This window comes from Arvicola amphibius, chromosome 9, assembly GCF_903992535.2.
Source record: "Arvicola amphibius chromosome 9, mArvAmp1.2, whole genome shotgun sequence".
In the NCBI taxonomy this organism is placed as follows: Eukaryota; Metazoa; Chordata; class Mammalia; order Rodentia; family Cricetidae; genus Arvicola; species Arvicola amphibius.
In genome coordinates, this window is record NC_052055.2 from 35528445 (window position 1) to 35547285 (window position 18841).

At 47.5% G+C, this 18841-nt stretch overlaps 3 protein-coding genes across 14 annotated transcripts in view; 2 read left to right on the plus strand and 1 right to left on the minus strand.

Moving 5' to 3' along the window:
* The first annotated feature begins 3870 nt into the window (after positions 1-3870).
* On the plus strand, positions 3871-5622 carry Commd5 (COMM domain containing 5). 2 transcript variants are annotated; one of them, XM_038343097.1, is made up of 2 exons: positions 3871-3993; positions 4396-5622. In XM_038343097.1, exon 2 carries the CDS (start codon positions 4449-4451, stop codon positions 5121-5123), a length of 675 nt encoding a protein of 224 aa, XP_038199025.1. In that variant the 5' UTR covers positions 3871-3993; positions 4396-4448; the 3' UTR covers positions 5124-5622. The 2 variants fall into 2 exon arrangements, with proteins under 2 accessions (XP_038199025.1, XP_038199026.1); XM_038343098.1 differs by having other exon boundaries at positions 3878-3964.
* Positions 5623-12057: 6435 nt separating this feature from the next.
* Positions 12058-14154, plus strand: Rpl8 (ribosomal protein L8). The gene is made up of 5 exons (XM_038342835.1): positions 12058-12205; positions 12286-12427; positions 12534-12752; positions 13698-13813; positions 13959-14154. The coding sequence occupies exons 1-5, from the start codon at positions 12068-12070 to the stop codon at positions 14115-14117; spliced, it is 774 nt and encodes a 257-aa protein (XP_038198763.1). The 5' UTR covers positions 12058-12067; the 3' UTR covers positions 14118-14154.
* A 483-nt stretch (positions 14155-14637) lies between these two features.
* The window catches only part of LOC119822419 (zinc finger protein 250), a 30600-nt gene continuing 26396 nt past the window's right edge, over positions 14638-18841 (minus strand). For all 11 annotated transcript variants that reach the window (XM_038341709.1, XM_038341712.1, XM_038341705.1 and 8 more), the window contains one exon: positions 14638-17750. In XM_038341709.1, the coding sequence (XP_038197637.1) occupies positions 16426-17750 (1325 nt within the window). In that variant the 3' untranslated portion in view covers positions 14638-16425. The remainder of the gene's footprint in view (positions 17751-18841) is intronic.

The following is an 18841-nucleotide window of genomic DNA, read 5'->3' on the forward strand; positions in this document are numbered from 1 at the left end:
CATCCTGTGGTGCAGGTGCCACCCCACACTAGCACCTACCCAGTTCTTCACCAGCCAGGGGAGACCAGAGAATGGACAGTCTGGACCAAGGGAAGAGACCACAAACCATCTGTGCTCTCCCGATGTGTGTCCCTCAGTTCCGCTCCTGAATATCTGCCTAACAGACCTTTTGAGGCCACTGTCAGGAGGGGAATGGCTCAATCTATGGTACACTGTCTCATGAGCCAGGACAGGGTGACAGAAGATCTGTTGCTGGAATTGGGGTTCAGGGAATGAGATGGGAAAGTGGTGCATGGGCCACAGCTTGTAAGCCCAGTGAGGATTTGGCATTTTATTCTAGGATATGGGATGCCACGAGGAGAACCTTGCGGGGCTGTTTAGGTTTTCTTCAGTGTTTTTCTTTGCAGAGCTTGAGCTTGGATTGGAACCCTGGGCCTTGCCTTATTCCTGCCATTGAGCCACTTCTACCCTGGGGTTGTGTTTTGTAAAGCACCTTGGCTGCTCAAATTGGGTTTGGAGGAGGCTAACTATAAAAAACAGAAAATGGAACAGGCTGTGGTGGCACATGCCTTTAACCCCAGCACTTGGGAAGCAGAGGTAAGTAAATCTCTGTAAGTATGGGCTGGAGAGATGGCTCAGTGGTTAAGAGCATTGTCTGCTCTTCCAAAGGTCCTGAGTTCAATTCCCAGCAACCACATGGTGGCTCACAACCATCTGTAATGAGGTCTGGCGCCCTCTTCTGGCCTGCAGGCATCCACACAAACAGAACATTGTGTACATAATAAATAAATAAATTAAAAAAAAAAATCTCTGTAAGTTCGATGCCAGCCTGATCTACAGAGTGAGTTCTAAGACAACCAGGACTACACAGAAAAACCGTGTCTCAGAAAAACAAAGGATAAATTCATTTAATTTAAATTTAAATTGAAACTAAGTCTTGGTTTCTCCCAGTGGATTTGGACACCACAACAATTAAAACATTTGGACTGGAGAAATGGCTGAATAGTTAAGAGCACTGGCTGCTCTTTCAGAGGTCCTGAGTTCAATTCCCAGCAACCACATGGTGGCTCACAACCATCTGTAATGAGGTCTGGCGCCCTCTTCTGGCCTGCAGGCATCCACACAAACAGAACATTGTGTACATAATAAATAAATAAATTAAAAAAAAAATCTCTGTAAGTTCGATGCCAGCCTGATCTACAGAGTGAGTTCTAAGACAACCAGGACTACACAGAAAAACCGTGTCTCAGAAAAACAAAGGATAAATTCATTTAATTTAAATTTAAATTGAAACTAAGTCTTGGTTTCTCCCAGTGGATTTGGACACCACAACAATTAAAACATTTGGACTGGAGAAATGGCTGAATAGTTAAGAGCACTGGCTGCTCTTTCAGAGGTCCTGAGTTCAAATCACAGCAACCACATAGTGGCTCACAACCATCTATAATGAGATCTGATGCCCTCCTCTGATGTGTAGGCACACATGCAGATGGCACACTCATACACATAAATAAATCTTTTTTAAAATTCACTTTTCTACACAACAATTTAACCAGTTTTCTAGCTCAAAGTCCCAAAGCCTTCCAAATTCCTTCAAAAAATCCATGATCAGCCCTTCACAGTAATAGATGACTCCCTTGTCCCAGCTTCTGCATCAGTTACCATCCTGTTACTGTGATAAAGCATCATGTCCAAGACAGGGTTTATGGCTCCAAAGGGATAAGTCAATCATCATCAAGGTGGGGAAGCAGGCCAGCAGGCAGGCATGGCAACTGGAGCTGGAAGTTGTGGTCTGAGGATTTATGTCTCAAACCACAAAAGGAAGCAGGGAGAGTGAACTCTAAATGGCAAGCATCCTTATATTTTTCAAAATATTTTTATAATTTTTATTCTTATTTTATGTGCATTAGTGTTTTGCCTGAATGTATTCCAAATCTTGGAATTACCACGTGAGCTGCCACGTGGGTGCTGGGAATTGAACCTGGATCCTCTAGAAGAGCAGTCAGTGCTCTTAACCACTGAGCCATCTCTCCAGTCCCGCATCTTTATTTTTAATTCAATTATTTTTTGTTTTGAGACATTCTGTCTATATAGCCTTGGCTTATATAGAACTCACTATGTAGACTAGGTTGACCATAAACTCAGAGATACTTTTTCTTTATCTCCTGAGAACTAAGATTAGAGATATGGGTCACCACACCCAGCTGGCAAGAGTCTTTAGACTCTCAGAGCTCACCTTTACTGATGTACTTTCTCCAGCAAGCTGTACCTCCTAACCTTTCCTAAGCAGCATCACCAACTGAGGACCAAGTATTTAAATGCCTGAGAATACAGGGGACATCTTGTTCACATCACATGTCACAGTAGAGTGTAAAAAGGGGTTGCTGTGTAAGCGTTTGGGAGGTGGTTCTCTGTGAGTTTGAGGCAGACCTGGTCTACATATCCTAGTTTAGCCAGGACTACATAGTGAGACCCTAGCTCAAAAAAGAAAAAAAAGGAGGGTTGACTTGGGGCTTGGGATGAGGTGGGCTTCAGTGGCTTTGCTGAGCCCCATGATGGACAGAATCCTTCTTGTAGAACCTCTGGAAAATTGAAGTCACTTTGGTTTGTAAATCGGGTTTGTAAAGTGTTGGAGCAAACAAGAGGGAATGAGGCAGCTTACAGTTGTCCCTGGTTTCAGTCCAATACCCTTTTCTGGCCTCTGATCAGGTGTGTATGTGAAGCACATACAAGTATTCAGGTAAAACTACATACACATAAAATTTTAAATGAGGGGCTGGAGAGATGGCTCAGAACACTAGCTGCTCTTCCAGAAGATCGAGGGGTTTGATTCCCAGCACCTATAAGGCAGCTCACAACTGTCTGCAACCTTAGTTCCAAGGCATCTAATGCCCTCTTTCAATCTTCACAGGCACCAGGCACACAGAGTTACACAGACAGACATACAGGCAAAACATCCACACACATAAAATAAAAAATAAATCTTAGGAAATAAAGAGGTAAAACCGACAAAGGGGTCTGTTTGTGTCACTCAAAAAAATATGGCAAAATTTGTGTCAGATTTTGTCAAAATTTGCTAGAATTTCTAGGGGTTTTGTTTTTAAAACAGGGTCTCACTTAGTGCAGGCCACCAGCATCGGCATGGTCCAGATGGCTGCCCAGAAACTGAATATCTAAGTCAGGCTGGCCTACTCTTCATACAGATCTGCCTACCTATACCCCACGAGTTCTGTTTTTGTTATTTTTGTTTTTTGGATTTTTTTAAATATTTATTTATTATGTATACAATATTCTGTCTGCACCTATTCCTGCAGGCCAGAAGAGGGCACCAGACCTAATTACAGATGGTTTTGAGCCACCATGTGGTTGCTGGGAATTGAACTCAGAACCTTTGGAAGAGCAGGCAATGCTCTTAACCTCTGAGCCATTCTCCAGCCCATGTTTTTTGGATTTTTTTCCTTTTCTTTTGGTTTTTCAAAACAGGGTTCCTCTGTGCAACAGTCCTGGCTGTCCTGGAACTAACTTTGTAGACCAGGCTGGCCTTGAACTCACAGACGTCCACCAGCCTAGGTTTCTCAAGTGCGGGATTAAAGGCCTGTGCCACCATGCCCGGCCTGAGCGCTGGTTATAAAGACGTGAGTTGTCGCCTGGCCCATCTAACTATTTTAAAATATGCAATTCGGTAGCACCAACTACAACAATTCTAGCGTGTGCCCCTCATACTGGGTCGCCTATGCGCAGGACAGGCACAGCTTTCAGTAGGATCCCGGAAACTGAATGACTTCGGCTTCCTCTTCCCAAAAATCAAGCCAAGTCAGAAGACAGCGCCAGAGTCCTGCTGCCCTTCTGCGCGTGCGCGGCTCCGGGAACCATAGAGGTGCCCTATCACGCTATCCTAGAGTAGCCCGGAAGTGTCTCTGGACCCTTTCCGAGGTCCGGTCAATTTCCTGCTTCTCCAGCCGCGGTAAGCTACGAGCGGACAGCTTCCTCCAGGTGCCGAGGGCTTTAAAGGAGTGGTTTATATTTGTAATGTGAGATCATTAGGTCTTCCAGAGCTATGATTAGGATTCGCGCTTGAGTAGGGAAGGGGTCTCAGCTGCGTTTTCCAGATTCACTAATAATGCTTACGTAGGACTTACGCGTGCACTTCTGTTTCTTGGTTCTTTTTCCTGCCAACTGCTGATCTCTGGGCGGCCTCTCTCTTCTCCTAGACTCAGGTGGACTCCTTTGCCATCCGGTCTCAGTGCCACCTCCCAAGCAAGTGTCCCGTTTACTGTCTATCGTTGGTAGCTCATGTGGACAGTGACAGACGGATGGGGCACCACATCAAGTCTCATTTTTTGATACATGAAGCCCCTGGCCAGTGAGTCACTTGTCTCTTCTTCACTTCTCCAGGCAGTTGTGGTTAGCACCTTCTCTCCGGACTGATCAGGAAAGGGGAAGCAAGGATGTCTGCTTTGGGGGCTGCAGCTCCGTACTTGCACCATCCAGCTGATAGTCATGGTGGCCGAGCCAGTTTCCTGGGAGCCCAGCCCTCTCCAGAAGTGGCGGCAGTGGTTCCGCTCATGAGGGACTTGGACAGGAACACCTTCAGAAAGTTGCTGAAGCTGGTCGTCGGGGCCCTGCATGGCAAAGACTGCAGAGAAGCTGTGCAACAGCTTGGTGCCAGTGCCAACCTGTCGGAGGAGCGGCTGGCTGTCCTTTTGGCAGGCACACACACACTGCTCCAGCAGGCCCTCCGGCGGCCCCCTGCCAGTCTGAAGCCAGAAGCCTTCCAGGACCAGCTCCAGGAGCTTGGCATTCCTCAAGATCTGATTGAAGATTTAACCAGTGTGGCATTTGGGAGTCAGCGCCCACTTCTCGACGCTGTGGTCCAACAGCAAGGGTCCTGGCTGCCCCACCTGTCTAACTTCCGGTGGCGGGTGGATGTGGCCATCTCTACCAGTGCTCAGTCCCGCTCCCTGCAACCGAGTGTTCTCATGCAGCTGAAGCTCACAGATGGATCTGCACACCGCTTTGAGGTACCTGTGGCCAAATTTCAGGAGCTGCGGTACAGTGTAGCCTTGGTCCTTAAGGAGATGGCCGAACTGGAGAAAAAGTGTGAGCGCAAGCTGCAAGACTGAACCCTGGTAGAGGGTGCTGAAACTGGTACCAGAGCTCACAGCCCCCAGGTCATGAGGCCCACCTCATCTGAGGGACTGCACGGATGGATGTATTTTGTTGAAGATACAAGACAGCTGTGACTTTCGGATTTGGTTTTGTTTTTATGAGTGAACTGTGGGCATAGTGGCACAATTTATAATCTCAGCACTTGGAAGTGTGAGGCCGGAGAATGGTTGAGTTTAAGGGCAGTCTGGGTTACACAGCAAGATTCTGTTTTAAACTTAAGAGGTAAAGCAACTATTAAAAACATGTTCACGAGCTGGAGAGATGGCACAGCGGTTAAGAGCACTGGCTGCTCTTCCAGAGGTCCTGAATTCAATTCCTGGCAACCATAAGATGGCTCACAACCATCTTTAATGAGATTCGGTGCCCTCTATTGGCCTGCAGGTAGACATACAGGCAGAACACTATACATAATAAATACATCTTTAAAAAAAAATAATAAAACATGTTCTTCTACTTGGGTGTTAAACCTTATACTTGCCCCTTCCCCAGCCATTGCTATGTGCAACTGGATGAGGCCATGTGGAGCTAGGGTCTAGATAAGGACCTATTACAATATACAACAAGGTTGCTCAGCCTGACCTGAGCTCTCTGCTTTTGCTTTGGTGTGTACATGTCTTAGTTTTTTGCCTTAAATTCCTGCCTTCCTGAAGATGACATCCTGGTGGGGAGGCAAGAGGGGAAGACATTACAAATACTAAATATGTAGTACATAATGCTTAGTATGTATAACATTAAATACACATTTTAAATATTAAAACATAAGTATGGGCCTGGAGGATTGGCTCAATGGTTAAGAGCACTTATATGCTCTTACAGAGGACCTGAGTTCAATTCTCAGAGCCACATGATGGCTCACAATCTTCTGTAATTCCAGTTGCAGGGGATCCAGCACCAAGATGTCAGGCACATATGTGGTACACACACATACTTGCAGGCAAAGGGTTCATACTCATAAAATAATAAGTGTAAAACAAAAGCCCATGTGTACAGCTTATGACAATGAAGAGTCCAGTCAGAGGAAGACGGGTGTGTCTGGAAGGTAGGCCATCATGACAAGCTTGGGCACAGGGTGGTCTTTGAACATGTAGGTGTCTATGCAAATATAGATGTGTTCTCTGCAGGGGCATCAGCCGGTATGGCTGACGGTGAGGTAAAGCCACTGAGTGTTAGCGGTGCATCTAGTGTATTATGACTTTTGAATATGTCCACTGGACTACCTAGTACTTTTGCCCTCATCTCTCCATGGGTAGTTTAGGAGCACGGCACGCCTTTAATCCCACGACTTGAGAGGCAGAAGCAGGTGGACCTCTGAGTTCAAAGCCATCCTGGTCTACAGAGTAATTTCCAGGCAGCCACCCCTACACAGAGAAACTGTCTCAGAAAAAGATAAAAAGATAGCTTCGTATATTACTGTGGAGTAGGGAGATTATAATATGGGCATTGATTTTTCTCAAAAAGAAAAAAAACCTTCTGGCACAAGTACAGACTTTAAGCCAATAAGTTGGCCCTTTTCTGCACCCCGTTTTATTGAAAGGTTTTGTTTTGGAGACAGGGTTTCACTATGTGGGTCAGGTTGCCCCCAAGGAACTCAATCCCAGCTCAGCCTCCTGCATGTAGGAATTAATTGGCATGTGCCATTAACACTCAGAATCCAAAGTTTTCTTTTTTTTTATTATGCATACAATATTCTGTGTGTATGTCTGCAGGCCAGAAGAGGGCAGCAGACCTCATTTACAGATGGTTGTGAGCCACCATGTGGTTGACGGGAATTGAACTCAGGACCTTTGGAAGAGCAGGCAATGCTCTTAACCACTGAGCCATGTCTCCAGCCCCGGGAATCCAAAGTTTTTGAAGAGCTCCCAGGAATTTTTATCAGTACACAATTCTGAAAATACCTTTTGTAGGAGTGTAACAGAAAGAACAGAATAGCAGTCAGGCCGTGGTGGCACACCTGTAATCCCAACACTCCAGAGACAGGGAAATTTCTGAGTTTGAGGCCAGCCTGGTCTACAGAGCAAGTTCCAGGACAGTCAGAGTACATAAAGACAAAACAAAAAGAACAGAATTGCAAGTAGCTTTACATATAGCATAGCAAGATGAGCTATCATACCCTGGGTGGTCAATAGGCAGCATTCTTGGGAACAGGTGTCCCTGTTACTACCTTAGCTCACCCCTGGAGAATGCTCACTCTAACGTCTGACAACCCTGGGGTTTTAGTTGGTACACTTGTGTGTTATTGCTGTGTACTCATTTAACCTCTTCAGTAATCCAATGAAAAAGATCCTTTTGTCCCTACATTAAAACGAAGAAACTGATGTTTTTGTCTTTCTCAAGGTCCCATAATGTCACGTAACAGAGCTCCTTGTCTTTCAAGGTCACATTTTCCCTCTACTGGTGTAGAATCTAGGATTTTGCTCAAGCCATCGACCACTGAGTATACGTGAGTGCTGGTGCCTGCAGAAGTGAGGAGTGTCAAATTTCTTGGAGCTGCAGTTACAGACAGTTATTATCCACCTGACATAGGTAGGTGCTGGAACTGAAGGGAGTCCTCTGCTGGAGCAGTCTGTGCTGCCAACCCCTGAGCCATCTCAACAGCCCCTCAGTTCCAGATTTCTTCTGTGATGCACACCTGGCAGAGACAGAGCCAATCTAATCTCTTAATCTGAGGCTGGCCTTCGAAAGTTCTAGGACAGCTGTAGCTGCAAAATGAGTCAAGGAAAAAAAAAGAAAAGAAAGGAAGAAAGAAAGAAAAGAAAGTGGAGCAGTGTTGGCACACACCTTTAATTCCAGCACGCTAGAGGCAGAGGCAGGTGGATCTCTTGAGTTCGAGGCCAACCAGGCCTACAAAGTGGGTTCCAGGACTGCCAGGGCTAAGCAGAAAAACTCTCGAAAACAAAATCCAAAGCAAATAAATGAAAAGGGGGGGGCATGATATATTCCTAATATTTCTATCTACACTAGGGGATGTGGTCATGGAGATTCAGGATTCAAAAAACCCATTAGGCTACTGGTTCTCAACCTGTGAGTCAAGACCCCTTTGGAGGGGCTGAACGATTCTTTTACAGAGATCACTAAGACCATCAGAAAACACATCTATATAATGATTCATAACTAGCAAAACTGTAGTTATGGAGTAGCAACAAAAATAATTTTATAATTGAGAATCACCACAAAATGAGGAACTGTAAGCGGCTATGGCATTAGGGAGGTGGAGAACTGGTGATTTAGGCTTTATAGTCAGACCCCTCAGAGAAAGTTTAACACATCTCTAAGGCATCCTCCTAAACATCTAAAACTTCATTCCCCTTCAACTACTCTACCTGTTCCAACTGGCTTCTCCCCTTAGTCCTGAGTAGGAAACCAGCCTGGTTTGACATCCTCATCCTGGACCCACAGGAGACTGACAGTGCTTTCCTTTCCTGTCGCTGTCTGCTACAGTTGGGATATTCAATAACCCCCGCCCCCCACAAGCCCGTGTGTTGACGTCCCGATCAACAGGGTGCTACCACTGGGAGGTGGTAGTCACCGCAGTGACTTTTTTCTTTTGCTGAGATGAGAAGTTTTGCTCTGGCACATCCTTCCACCATGATGTGCTGCTATGAGGCTCGAGGAAATGAGGCTAATTGATTGTGGACTGGAAACTGTGAAACAATATAAATCTTTTTACTTTATAAACCGACCTCAGATAAAAAGGGGGGGGGGTGAAGGGGGTCAGCATGGTGGCTCAGTGAGTAATGACACTGGCTGCCAAGCCCAAGGACCTGAGTTAGATCCCAGCAACCCACGTGATGGAAGGAAAATACCAACTCACAGAAGTTGTCCTCTGGTCCCCTTATGTGCACTGTGGCATGCTCCTTCCACAACAAATTAAAGACATGCAATTTAAAATTTTTTGAAACTATCTCAAATATTCATTATAGAGTCATAAACCCAACACATCCTCCTGCAGGGACAGTCTATGGCTCTCTATGGCCAGGTTATGGAAATCAATGTATGCTGAGGCCGGAAGGGTCAGGCATGGGGGAGCTGTTGTTCTGATTCTTCTCACTAGTTGCATACTTCGGGGTACATGAAGTGTGCAGTCTAGATCTTCTCATTTACCTCATCTACATACTGGTACTGTCCATCTGTTTTCCTGCTTCCTCCGTGTCTGGCAGGCACCCAGTTCTCCCTTTCTCTCCACCTGCCAGCCCTGCCTATGCTCCAGCTGCCCCTTTCTCTCTGCCTGCAAGTCCCACCTATCCCTCCTCTGCTAAGCTACTGGTCAGTCAGCTTTTTATTAGACCAATCAGGTGCCTTAGGCAGGCAAAGTGAAATAGCAACACATCTTTGCATAGTCAAACAATTATTCTGCAATACAAACAAATGCAACATAACTTTACATAGTTAAACAATTATTTTACTTCACATTATCCTATGCATTTTGGGTTATCCCAGTTTTCCTCCTCTCCAAAGTGAGAGGACTTGCATTTATGACAAATTACATGAGACAAGGGCTGGAGAGATGGCTCAGAGGTTAAGAGCACTGGCTGCTATTCCAGAGGTCCTGAGTTCAATTCCCAGCAACCACATGGTGGCTCACAACCATCTGTAATGAGATCTAGTGCCCTCCTCTGGTGTGCGGGCATACATGGAGGCAGAATGTTATATACATAATAAATAAATAAATCTAAAAAAACCAGAATAATTATTTAAAAAATTACACGAGACAAGAAACGCTTAAAAATTAATACTAAGGGGCTAGAGAGATGGCTCAGTGGTTAAGAGCACTGGCTGCTCTTCAGAGGACCTGAGCTCAATTCCCAGTACCCACGTGGCAGCTCACAACTGTTTGTAACTCCAGTTCCAGGTGATCTAACACCCTCACACAGAGTATATACAGGCAAAACACCAGTTAGTGCACATTAAATGGTTAAATAGATCTTCTTTAAAAAGTAATACTAAAAGGAAATACACAAGTCATTTGTTTCTGAAATTACTTTTGAAAAGCAGGGATTAGCTGACTATGGCTAAAACGAGGGGTCGTGCTTAGCCCAAGCAGAGACAGAGCCTAACCGCAGAAAGATGAGACCTACCCTGAGTTCCTCAAAAGGCCATGCCCAGTGTTTGCTGTCTTCACCCACATTAGCCATCACCGTAAGGTGGTGCATGTCTGTGGAGCCCCTGCTTCAAGCCAGGCTGGGTGGCCTTTCAAGTAGGTGAAGGCTGATATCTGGATGGGGTGGAGCACAGTCCTCAAGACTGTGGGAGGATACCTGCTAGAGTTTTGTCTTGGGAACCCTGTAGGGTCATAGATGGCTTTCTGGTTGTACTCCAGGCCTTGCTACTACTAGCGCACACCTCACCCAACTGGCCCACAGGACAGTTTTGGAGGAGCCTGTAACAAGTATGTGTAAGTGTTTGGTCCCTGTCAGACTCTTTCTCTATAGCATCTTTCACTCTGGTTCTCTTCTGGGCTGACTCAGGATGCCTTATCCTGCCTTGGGTGACTTGGTCTCCCGTTCTGCAGGTCATTGATCCTTGCCACCCCCAGCTTCGCTGCCCTTCTGGAATGCCTCCCATGCACCAGCATCCTGTGGAACTTGAGCGGTTAACTACGGGGTGTTCCTTCCTCCTCAGAATGGTACTTTTAGCCTCTACTGTGCAGTCTCCCGGTTTGAGTACCAGCCTCTATTACCAACTGGAACCCTGGACCCTCATGTACCTCCTTCTCTGTCTCCACCTTACGGCATCGCCTACTGATAGGGTTCACTCAAATGAAGACCCTCTCTTTCAGGGGCTCTGTGCCACCAGAGACATCTCCAGGGCATTTTCTTGGCAAGCAGCCCCTCCTTTGTCTCCTTCCTTCCTTGCTCTCTAGGGTCTTTGCCCCCATCTTTGTCCCAGTTGCTAAGCTGAGGTCATGGACTTTTGGATTCTCTGCCAGACCTCTTGAGGACTTGGCAGGTTGCCTTCTGCTACCTAAATTCCAATCTCCCTTCTCCTCCCCCTTCCCCTCTTCCTTCTTCTTTTTCAAGACAGTTTGTGTGTGTGTGTGTGTGTGTGTGTGTGTGTAGCCCCGACTGTCCTTGAACTGGCTCTCTAGACCAGGAAGGCTGCCCAGGCGCCTCTGCCTCTGGAGTGCTGGGATTATAGGCGTGCACCACCACTGCTCCGCTTCCAAATCCCAATCTTCTAGTTGTGCAAAGCACTAGGATTCCCGAGTCTATATATCCAATCTCCTACGTCTACCTCGGAGTTAAAACATCTGGAGACTCTCGATTTATATGGAAACCCTTGTTTGGGCCAAGCTCGGAATCTCGGATTCTGCAGCTCAGTTCTGTGTGGCCCTGGGCAAATCCTTCCACCTCTGGAAGCCTCCACCGCCGCCCACCTGGCCTACATAAAACGCCTGAGTCAGGGGGTAGGGGAGAGGCAGGGAGGGGAGCAGAGAAAAATGTAGAGCTCAATAAATATCAATTTAGAAAAAAGAAAAAAAAAAAAGACTCCTGAGTCAGTTTCCCCAGAGTCCGCTTCTCCCAAGGGCACCTATATAGGTTTTGTGTAAACCTCAGTGCCACTAGGAGGTAGAGACCAGGACTACCCGGGTGTGACTACAAGTTCCGACAGGCATCGCGCCAAGGAAGAGGCGGTGCCCCGCCCCGGAAGATAAGGTTGCCTGCCGCCGCGTATTTCCTCTTTCGGCCGTGCTTCCCGGCAGGTAGGTTGTGTTATGGTCGCTCCGGGCTTGAAACGATCCACCGCCATCTGCCACCATCACCTACCCGGTGGTCTGTCGTGCGGCCTGGTCCTCTCATCCAGGACAGGGAGGGAGGGATGGCGGCGTCTGCGGCCTTGGGAGCTGGCGGGGACCTGCTTTTCTTGACGCTGAATGTGAACCCTTTCCAGACTCGCCGCCATGGGCCGTGTGATCCGAGGGCAGAGGAAAGGCGCCGGTTCTGTGTTCCGCGCGCACGTGAAACACCGTAAGGGCGCCGCGCGCCTGCGAGCTGTGGACTTCGCCGAGCGGCACGGTTACATTAAGGGCATAGTAAAGGTATGAGGGCACCGGCGGGGACAAGCAGGGCAACAGGGTGCCTCGAGGAGACCGTCTAACCTTCTCAGCCTGCCCCATAGGATATCATTCATGACCCCGGTCGCGGCGCTCCCCTCGCCAAAGTGGTTTTTCGTGATCCCTACCGATTTAAGAAGCGGACGGAGCTGTTCATCGCCGCAGAGGGAATCCACACCGGGCAGTTTGTGTACTGCGGCAAGAAGGGTGAGCGCTTTAAGGCGGGGAAGAAGGGACTGGGCCTAGGACTTAGATTGCTGTGCCTTCGCATTGCTTTTGGCTTCACCGGCCGCTTGGCTACTTCTCTCGACAGCCCAGCTGAACATCGGCAATGTTTTGCCCGTGGGCACCATGCCTGAAGGTACTATCGTGTGTTGTCTGGAGGAGAAGCCTGGGGACCGGGGCAAGCTGGCGCGAGCCTCCGGCAACTATGCCACAGTCATCTCCCACAACCCGGAGACCAAGAAAACGCGAGTGAAGCTGCCTTCAGGGTCCAAGAAGGTCATTTCCTCGGCCAACAGAGCTGTCGTTGGTGAGTGCCAGAGTGTTGTGGAACCCTCCAGACTGGGAGGTCAGCGTATGAACAGCTAGCTGCTAGGCCTGGGACCTAGAACCAGATTTCTCATTTCCTTGTTCTTGGGGCACCAACTTTGAACACAGGGTACACGTGTGGTTTGAATTATAGAAAAGTACGATATCTACTTTGCGGGTTTGTTCCAGCATGGGCTGTAGAGATAGCTCAGTGGATAAGAGGAATGGCTGTTCTCTAGAGAGCACGGGTTCCCTTTCTAGCTCAGAGCTGTAACTCGAGTCCCAGGAAATCCGGCGCTCTCTCCTGGGGTCTGCACAAATGTGGACAGGCCTGTACATGCATCCATACACATACAATTTATATTTAAAGCCACTTGGGATTTTTGTGCACTGTGACCTAACCTAGGACTCGATTCCTGTGCTTGTGTCTGGTTCTTTTTGGAGAAGATGAGGCCAGTCAGTATTGGTGACTTCTAAGCGATGTCCATGTCAGGGAAATGGGACACAGATTCTTTTATTTGGTTACTTGGGAACATTTCACACAAACTCATGGCTGCTCAGGGCAGGTTCTGAGGATGCATGTTCACAGAGAGCGTTTTTGTTCAGTGGAGTTGGCTGTTTGTATGGGAGGTGTCTTCAGAGGCTGGAGGACCTGTCCTGATCCCAGACACTTAATGTTGAGGTGCACACCTGGGAATGTGGGCAGGGCCAGCATTTTGTTTAATGAAGGCATGGATCTTGGCTTGCCTGTCAATGGAAATGACAGATTGCAGAGTGTAAGGGGTTCCCTAGCTGAGGTTTGCTGAAATGCTCAGGCACCTGGATGGTACATTTCATTTTGTCTGAAAATGGTCTTGGGGGTTTTAGATTCCTGGCACAGCACTAATGGGGGGTGGTGTTTGTGGCTTTGTGGTGTACATCTCAGAGGTGTCCTATATTTCTGCAGGTGTTGTGGCTGGTGGGGGCAGAATTGACAAGCCTATCTTAAAGGCTGGCCGTGCCTACCACAAGTACAAGGCCAAGAGGAACTGCTGGCCACGTGTACGTGGTGTGGCCATGAATGTGAGTAACCAGGAACTGGGAGTGGGATAGTATTCCTGTGCTGGGAGGAGCTGCAGCAGGGAGGTCCTACACAGTGGGTTCTGTCAGCCTTCCCCAGATAGGTGAGGTTACCCTTGCTCTGACCTCACTCTATTTCTCTCTACAGCCTGTAGAGCATCCCTTCGGAGGTGGTAACCATCAGCACATTGGCAAACCATCCACTATCCGAAGAGATGCCCCTGCTGGACGCAAAGTGGGTCTCATTGCTGCCCGCCGGACTGGGCGACTACGTGGAACCAAAACTGTACAGGAGAAGGAGAACTAGAACTCAGGAGCTAATAAAGTATGTCCTTTGGCTAATAGGCTGTGTGTGAGCCTCAGTTTTTTTTTGGGGGGGGGGAGCCCCTTGGTACAGGGCAGTGACCTGAGTGTTTGTGGGTCAGAAGATGGCATGCTAGAGGGCATGTGAACATGACGTGCTGGGCCTGGAATTTTGGTGGGCCCTCATTGTGTATGTTAGTGTGCAGGTACATGGCAGGACATGACTGGGTGTCTTCCTGTCCACCATGTGGGCTCTAGAGATTGAACTCAAGTTGTCAAGCTTGGTGACAAAGCACCTTTACCCACTGAGCCATCTTGCTAGCTCAATGAGTTGAATTTTCAATAGGGGTGTTAGGATAATCCTATCTGATGCATAAATTTGTGCCAATATTGACCATTTTGGTGGGAGGATCGTGGGCTAGAAGATGGCTGAGTTTTCAGGGCTTCATGAGTTATGGGAACTCAGAAAATGATGGTAATACAAATGGTGTTTTCAGAAGGAAGTTTTGAGAAACACAAAAGACTAGAGGCAGATATTTATTTTGGTTTTTCGAGACAACGGTTTATCTGGCCCTAGCTATGAACTCTTAGAGATCTCAGCTGCCTCTTGAGTGCTGGGACTAAAGACATGCATCACCATGCCTTTTGTTTTGAGACAGGATTCCACTATGTAGTTGTGGCTGCCTTTGCTAGGACTAAAGGCATATACCACCATGCTGGTGATAATTCAGTTAAGAATCTGTTCTGCTCAGCTGAGAGTAAGGAATTTAGCCAAGTTAAAACCATTAAAGTGAATCTTTGCTGGACTAATCTGTGGCTCAGCTGGGGTTTAATCAGCTGTGATTAAGAGATTGGTGCATGCCTTTAATCCCAACAGAGGCAGGCCTGGTCAACAATGAGTTCCAGAACAGCCAGGGTTACACAGAAACCCTGTATGTGTGGTGGGGGTGTGAGGAGGGAGCAGTAATCGGCACCATTCAGGTGAAATCTGGGAAGTGTTTGCCTACTCAGGATTAGCATCTGGAAAGAAGCTGTGGTCCAGAGGCAGGTAACTGAACTCAATGATATGTGGTACAGGTTTCTAAGGCATGGTGGGTTCAAGCTGAGGCTTGGCACTGAGGCCAGTGAAGATGCTGCCTCAGCTGTAGAAGCCCTAGGGCTGAAGGGATCCTGGAGAGAAACCAAGGCTTGGCACCATACGGCAGGGTTAGAGTTCTTGAATAGATGCTACTATACTACCACAGGACCAACAGGTGTGTTTGAGTGGATCCTACCTGAACTTTATAAGAAAGCAGCCATGAGGAGCAAGCTAGTAAGCAGTGTTACTCCATGGCCTGTATAGGAGTTTCTGCTTTGACTTCCTGTGATGTGGAAGTGAAATAAACCCTTTGCTAAGTTGCTTTGGTTATGGTGTTTTATCAGGACAACAGAAACCCTCAGACAGACACCAAACAATTCTTTTCAGTTTACATAAATCCTCACTAATGTATCTTTTTCCTTTTCCAAACACTTAGAGCTGCCATTTCAGAATATTTCATAAGAATATTTTAAAATACTAGTTTTATCTATGTGTGTGCATATCACACACTCTTGCTTGGAAGTCAACATGGAAGCCAGATGACAGCCTGTGGGAGTTGGTTCTCTCCCACCTTGTGGGTTCTAGAAAGCAAACTCAGGTTTTATCCACTGAACCTATCATCTCTCTGGGCCAAGAATTTTTTTAAATGATACTTTATACACATAGTACTTAAGTGTTTCATAAATACCAAAAATAAGCTGGGTGGTGCTGGCACACGCCTTTATCCTCAGCAGTCGGGAGGCAGAGGCAGGTGGATCTCTGAGTTTGAGGTCAGTCTGGTCTACAGAGATTTCCAGGACAGCCATGGCTCCACAAAGACCTTTAAAAGTACCCTCCCCCAATAAAAAAGTTAAGAACTGAAAATAGTCCAACATTGTAAATTTAAATACAACATTTGAATGACCAGATGCATTCAGGAAAGGCATGAAGCTAGTAAGACAAGGAACTCCATTTGAAATGTCAATATAGTCTGTCTTCTCAGTTGTTTCAATAAACTGATTCATGTCAAATAAAGGCAGAATTATGGCTAACTTTACCATTATCCACAATTATAGGATTCTCCAATATAACCTCAAGATGGTTAGGGAAAGGTAACACTAGAATGGTTTTCTCTAGAAGGAAAAGGAATTGTGACATTGAGCCACCAAGGAAAGGTCCTGCAGATTTAACAAACTGGGAGGAAAACTGTTCATGTATTGTGCAGGTTCTAAGTTGGGCTTCTGACAGCCGTGGGTCACAGCTTCTTGTGTACTTTCTGGTGCTGGATCAGGTGCCCGTGCTGGTTGAAGGCACGTCCACACTCCCCACACTCATAGGGTTTCTCTCCTGTGTGGATCCTCTGGTGTTGGATGAGCACCGAGTACTGGCTGAATGCCTTGCCGCAGCGATTGCACTCGTAGGGCTTCTCGCCTGTGTGGGTCCTCAGGTGCACGATGAGAGTTGCTTTCAGGCTGAAGGCTTTGCCACACTCTGTGCACTGAAAGGGCTTCTCGCCCGTGTGGATTCTCTCGTGCTGGATCAGAGACCTGCGCGCACTGAAAGCGTGCCCGCATTCGCTGCACACATAGGGCTTCTCCCCAGTGTGGACCCGGAGGTGCTGGATGAGGTGTGAGTGCTGAACGAAGGCCTTCCCACACTCGTAGCACGCATAGGGTTTCTCCTCCGTGTGAATCCTCTCGTGGTTCATTAGGGTGGAGCGGTGGCTGAAGGTCTTGCCACACTCACTGCACTCGTACGGCTTTTCCCCGGTGTGCACGTTGTGATGCTGGATGAGCACCGAGCGGTCACTGAAGGCCTTGCCGCACTCACTGCACGTGTAGGGTTTCTCGCCGGTGTGGACCCGCTGGTGCTGCAGCAGCGTTCTCTTCACACTGAATGTCTTCCCACACTCGCTGCACCCATGAGGCTTCTCTCCAGTGTGCACCCTCTGGTGGCTCCGCAGGACAGTACTGTGGTTGAAGGCTTTCCCGCACAAGGGGCACACATATGGCCTCTCCCCCGTGTGGATCCGCTGGTGCTGGATGAGGTGGGAGAGCTGAGTGAACGCCTTCCCACACTCTAGACATTCGTGAGGCTTCTCTCCCGTGTGGATCTTGTGGTGCTGGGCAAGGTCCGAGCTCACTCTAAAGGCTTTCCCACATTCGTTGCACTCGTAGGGCTTTTCACCGGTGTGGATCCGCCTGTGCTTACTGAGGACAGAGCTCTGGCTGAAGGCCTTCCCACACACGTGGCAGACATAGGGCTTCTCACCAGTGTGTATTCGCTGATGCTGGAGGAGATGAGAGCTCCGACCAAAGCATTTTCCACACTCGATGCACATATAGGGTCTCTCTCCACTAGGAGCCACCTGGTGTCCAGCAAGTGATACACTAGGGTTTGATACCTGGACAGTATGGGGGCCAACAGGGGCTGGATTTGGGCATATGTTCTGCTCTGTTTTGCAATGTTCTTCATTAGCCTTCTTCAATGATGTTTCTCCCAGAATCACTGATTTTTCGTCTGAGATCAATGGCTGTAAGTTCAAGTTTGTGTTTTGGTTTTCTTCCTTGGTTTTCCATTCTGAAACAACCAATACAAAATGAAAAGGTTAACACTTGCAGGGGTAGTGGATGGGTGGTACATGCCTGTAATCCCAGCACTTGAGAGGCTGAGGCAGGAGGACTGTGAATTCAGTACTTAAATGAGAGCACTTGCCTCTAGCAAGCAGAGCCCACCACAGCCCAAGAAAGTGCTGCTATCAATAAACCATGCTTAACTCTATTTTATGTCTAGAATTACTTCCTAAGCTCTCTCAGGCTTTATGTGGATGCAGTTGTCCACACATTGGGCACCATTCTGTTGACTGAGCTTTCTGTCCTGCCTGGTTTCCACAGTTGTTAAGTCCCAAAGAAATCACACAGAGGTCTACATTAACTATAAACTGATTGGCCCATTAGGTCAGGCTTCTTATTAACTCTTACAATTTATATTAGCCCATTATTCTAGTATATGTTAGCCATGTGGCTGGGTACCTTATTCAGTGAGGCAGTCACATCTTGCTTCTGTGGCTGGGTCAGAACTGCCAAACAAGCTTTCCTCTTCCCAGAATTCTCCTGTTCTTGTCGCCCCATCTCTACTTCCTGCCTGGCTACTGGCCAATCAGCATTTATTTAAAATATAATTGACAGAATACAGACCATTGTCCCACACTACTTAACCACTTCTCCACGGTCTCAGCTGTAGACGTCCCTGAATGGGTTGTCATGCTTGATGGACAGCCTAGGACAGGAAGCCCCACAGAAAGACATGAATTTAAAATGTGTGTGCATGCAGGGTGGGGTGGGGGCAGCACACGGACTGTGTGCACAGGGAGGTCAGAGGACAGCTTTTCAGACTTAGTTCTCTCCCTCCAACCCTTATGTGTGTTCTGGGGATGGAACTCAGGCTTCCAGACTTGCATAGCTTACCTTTATCTGCTGAGATACCTTACACTCTGAAAGTCTCACACTTGTGAAGGACATACAAGGGTCTCTGGCAAGGACCAGTGGGATCAACAACTTTGGGGCAAAGTACAGATTTAGTAAGCTTTGCTGCAGAGGTCAGGATCACAGGCAAGTACAGCATCAATGCTTCCCCTTCCATTCCCTTCTATGTCAGGATAGCAAAGAACT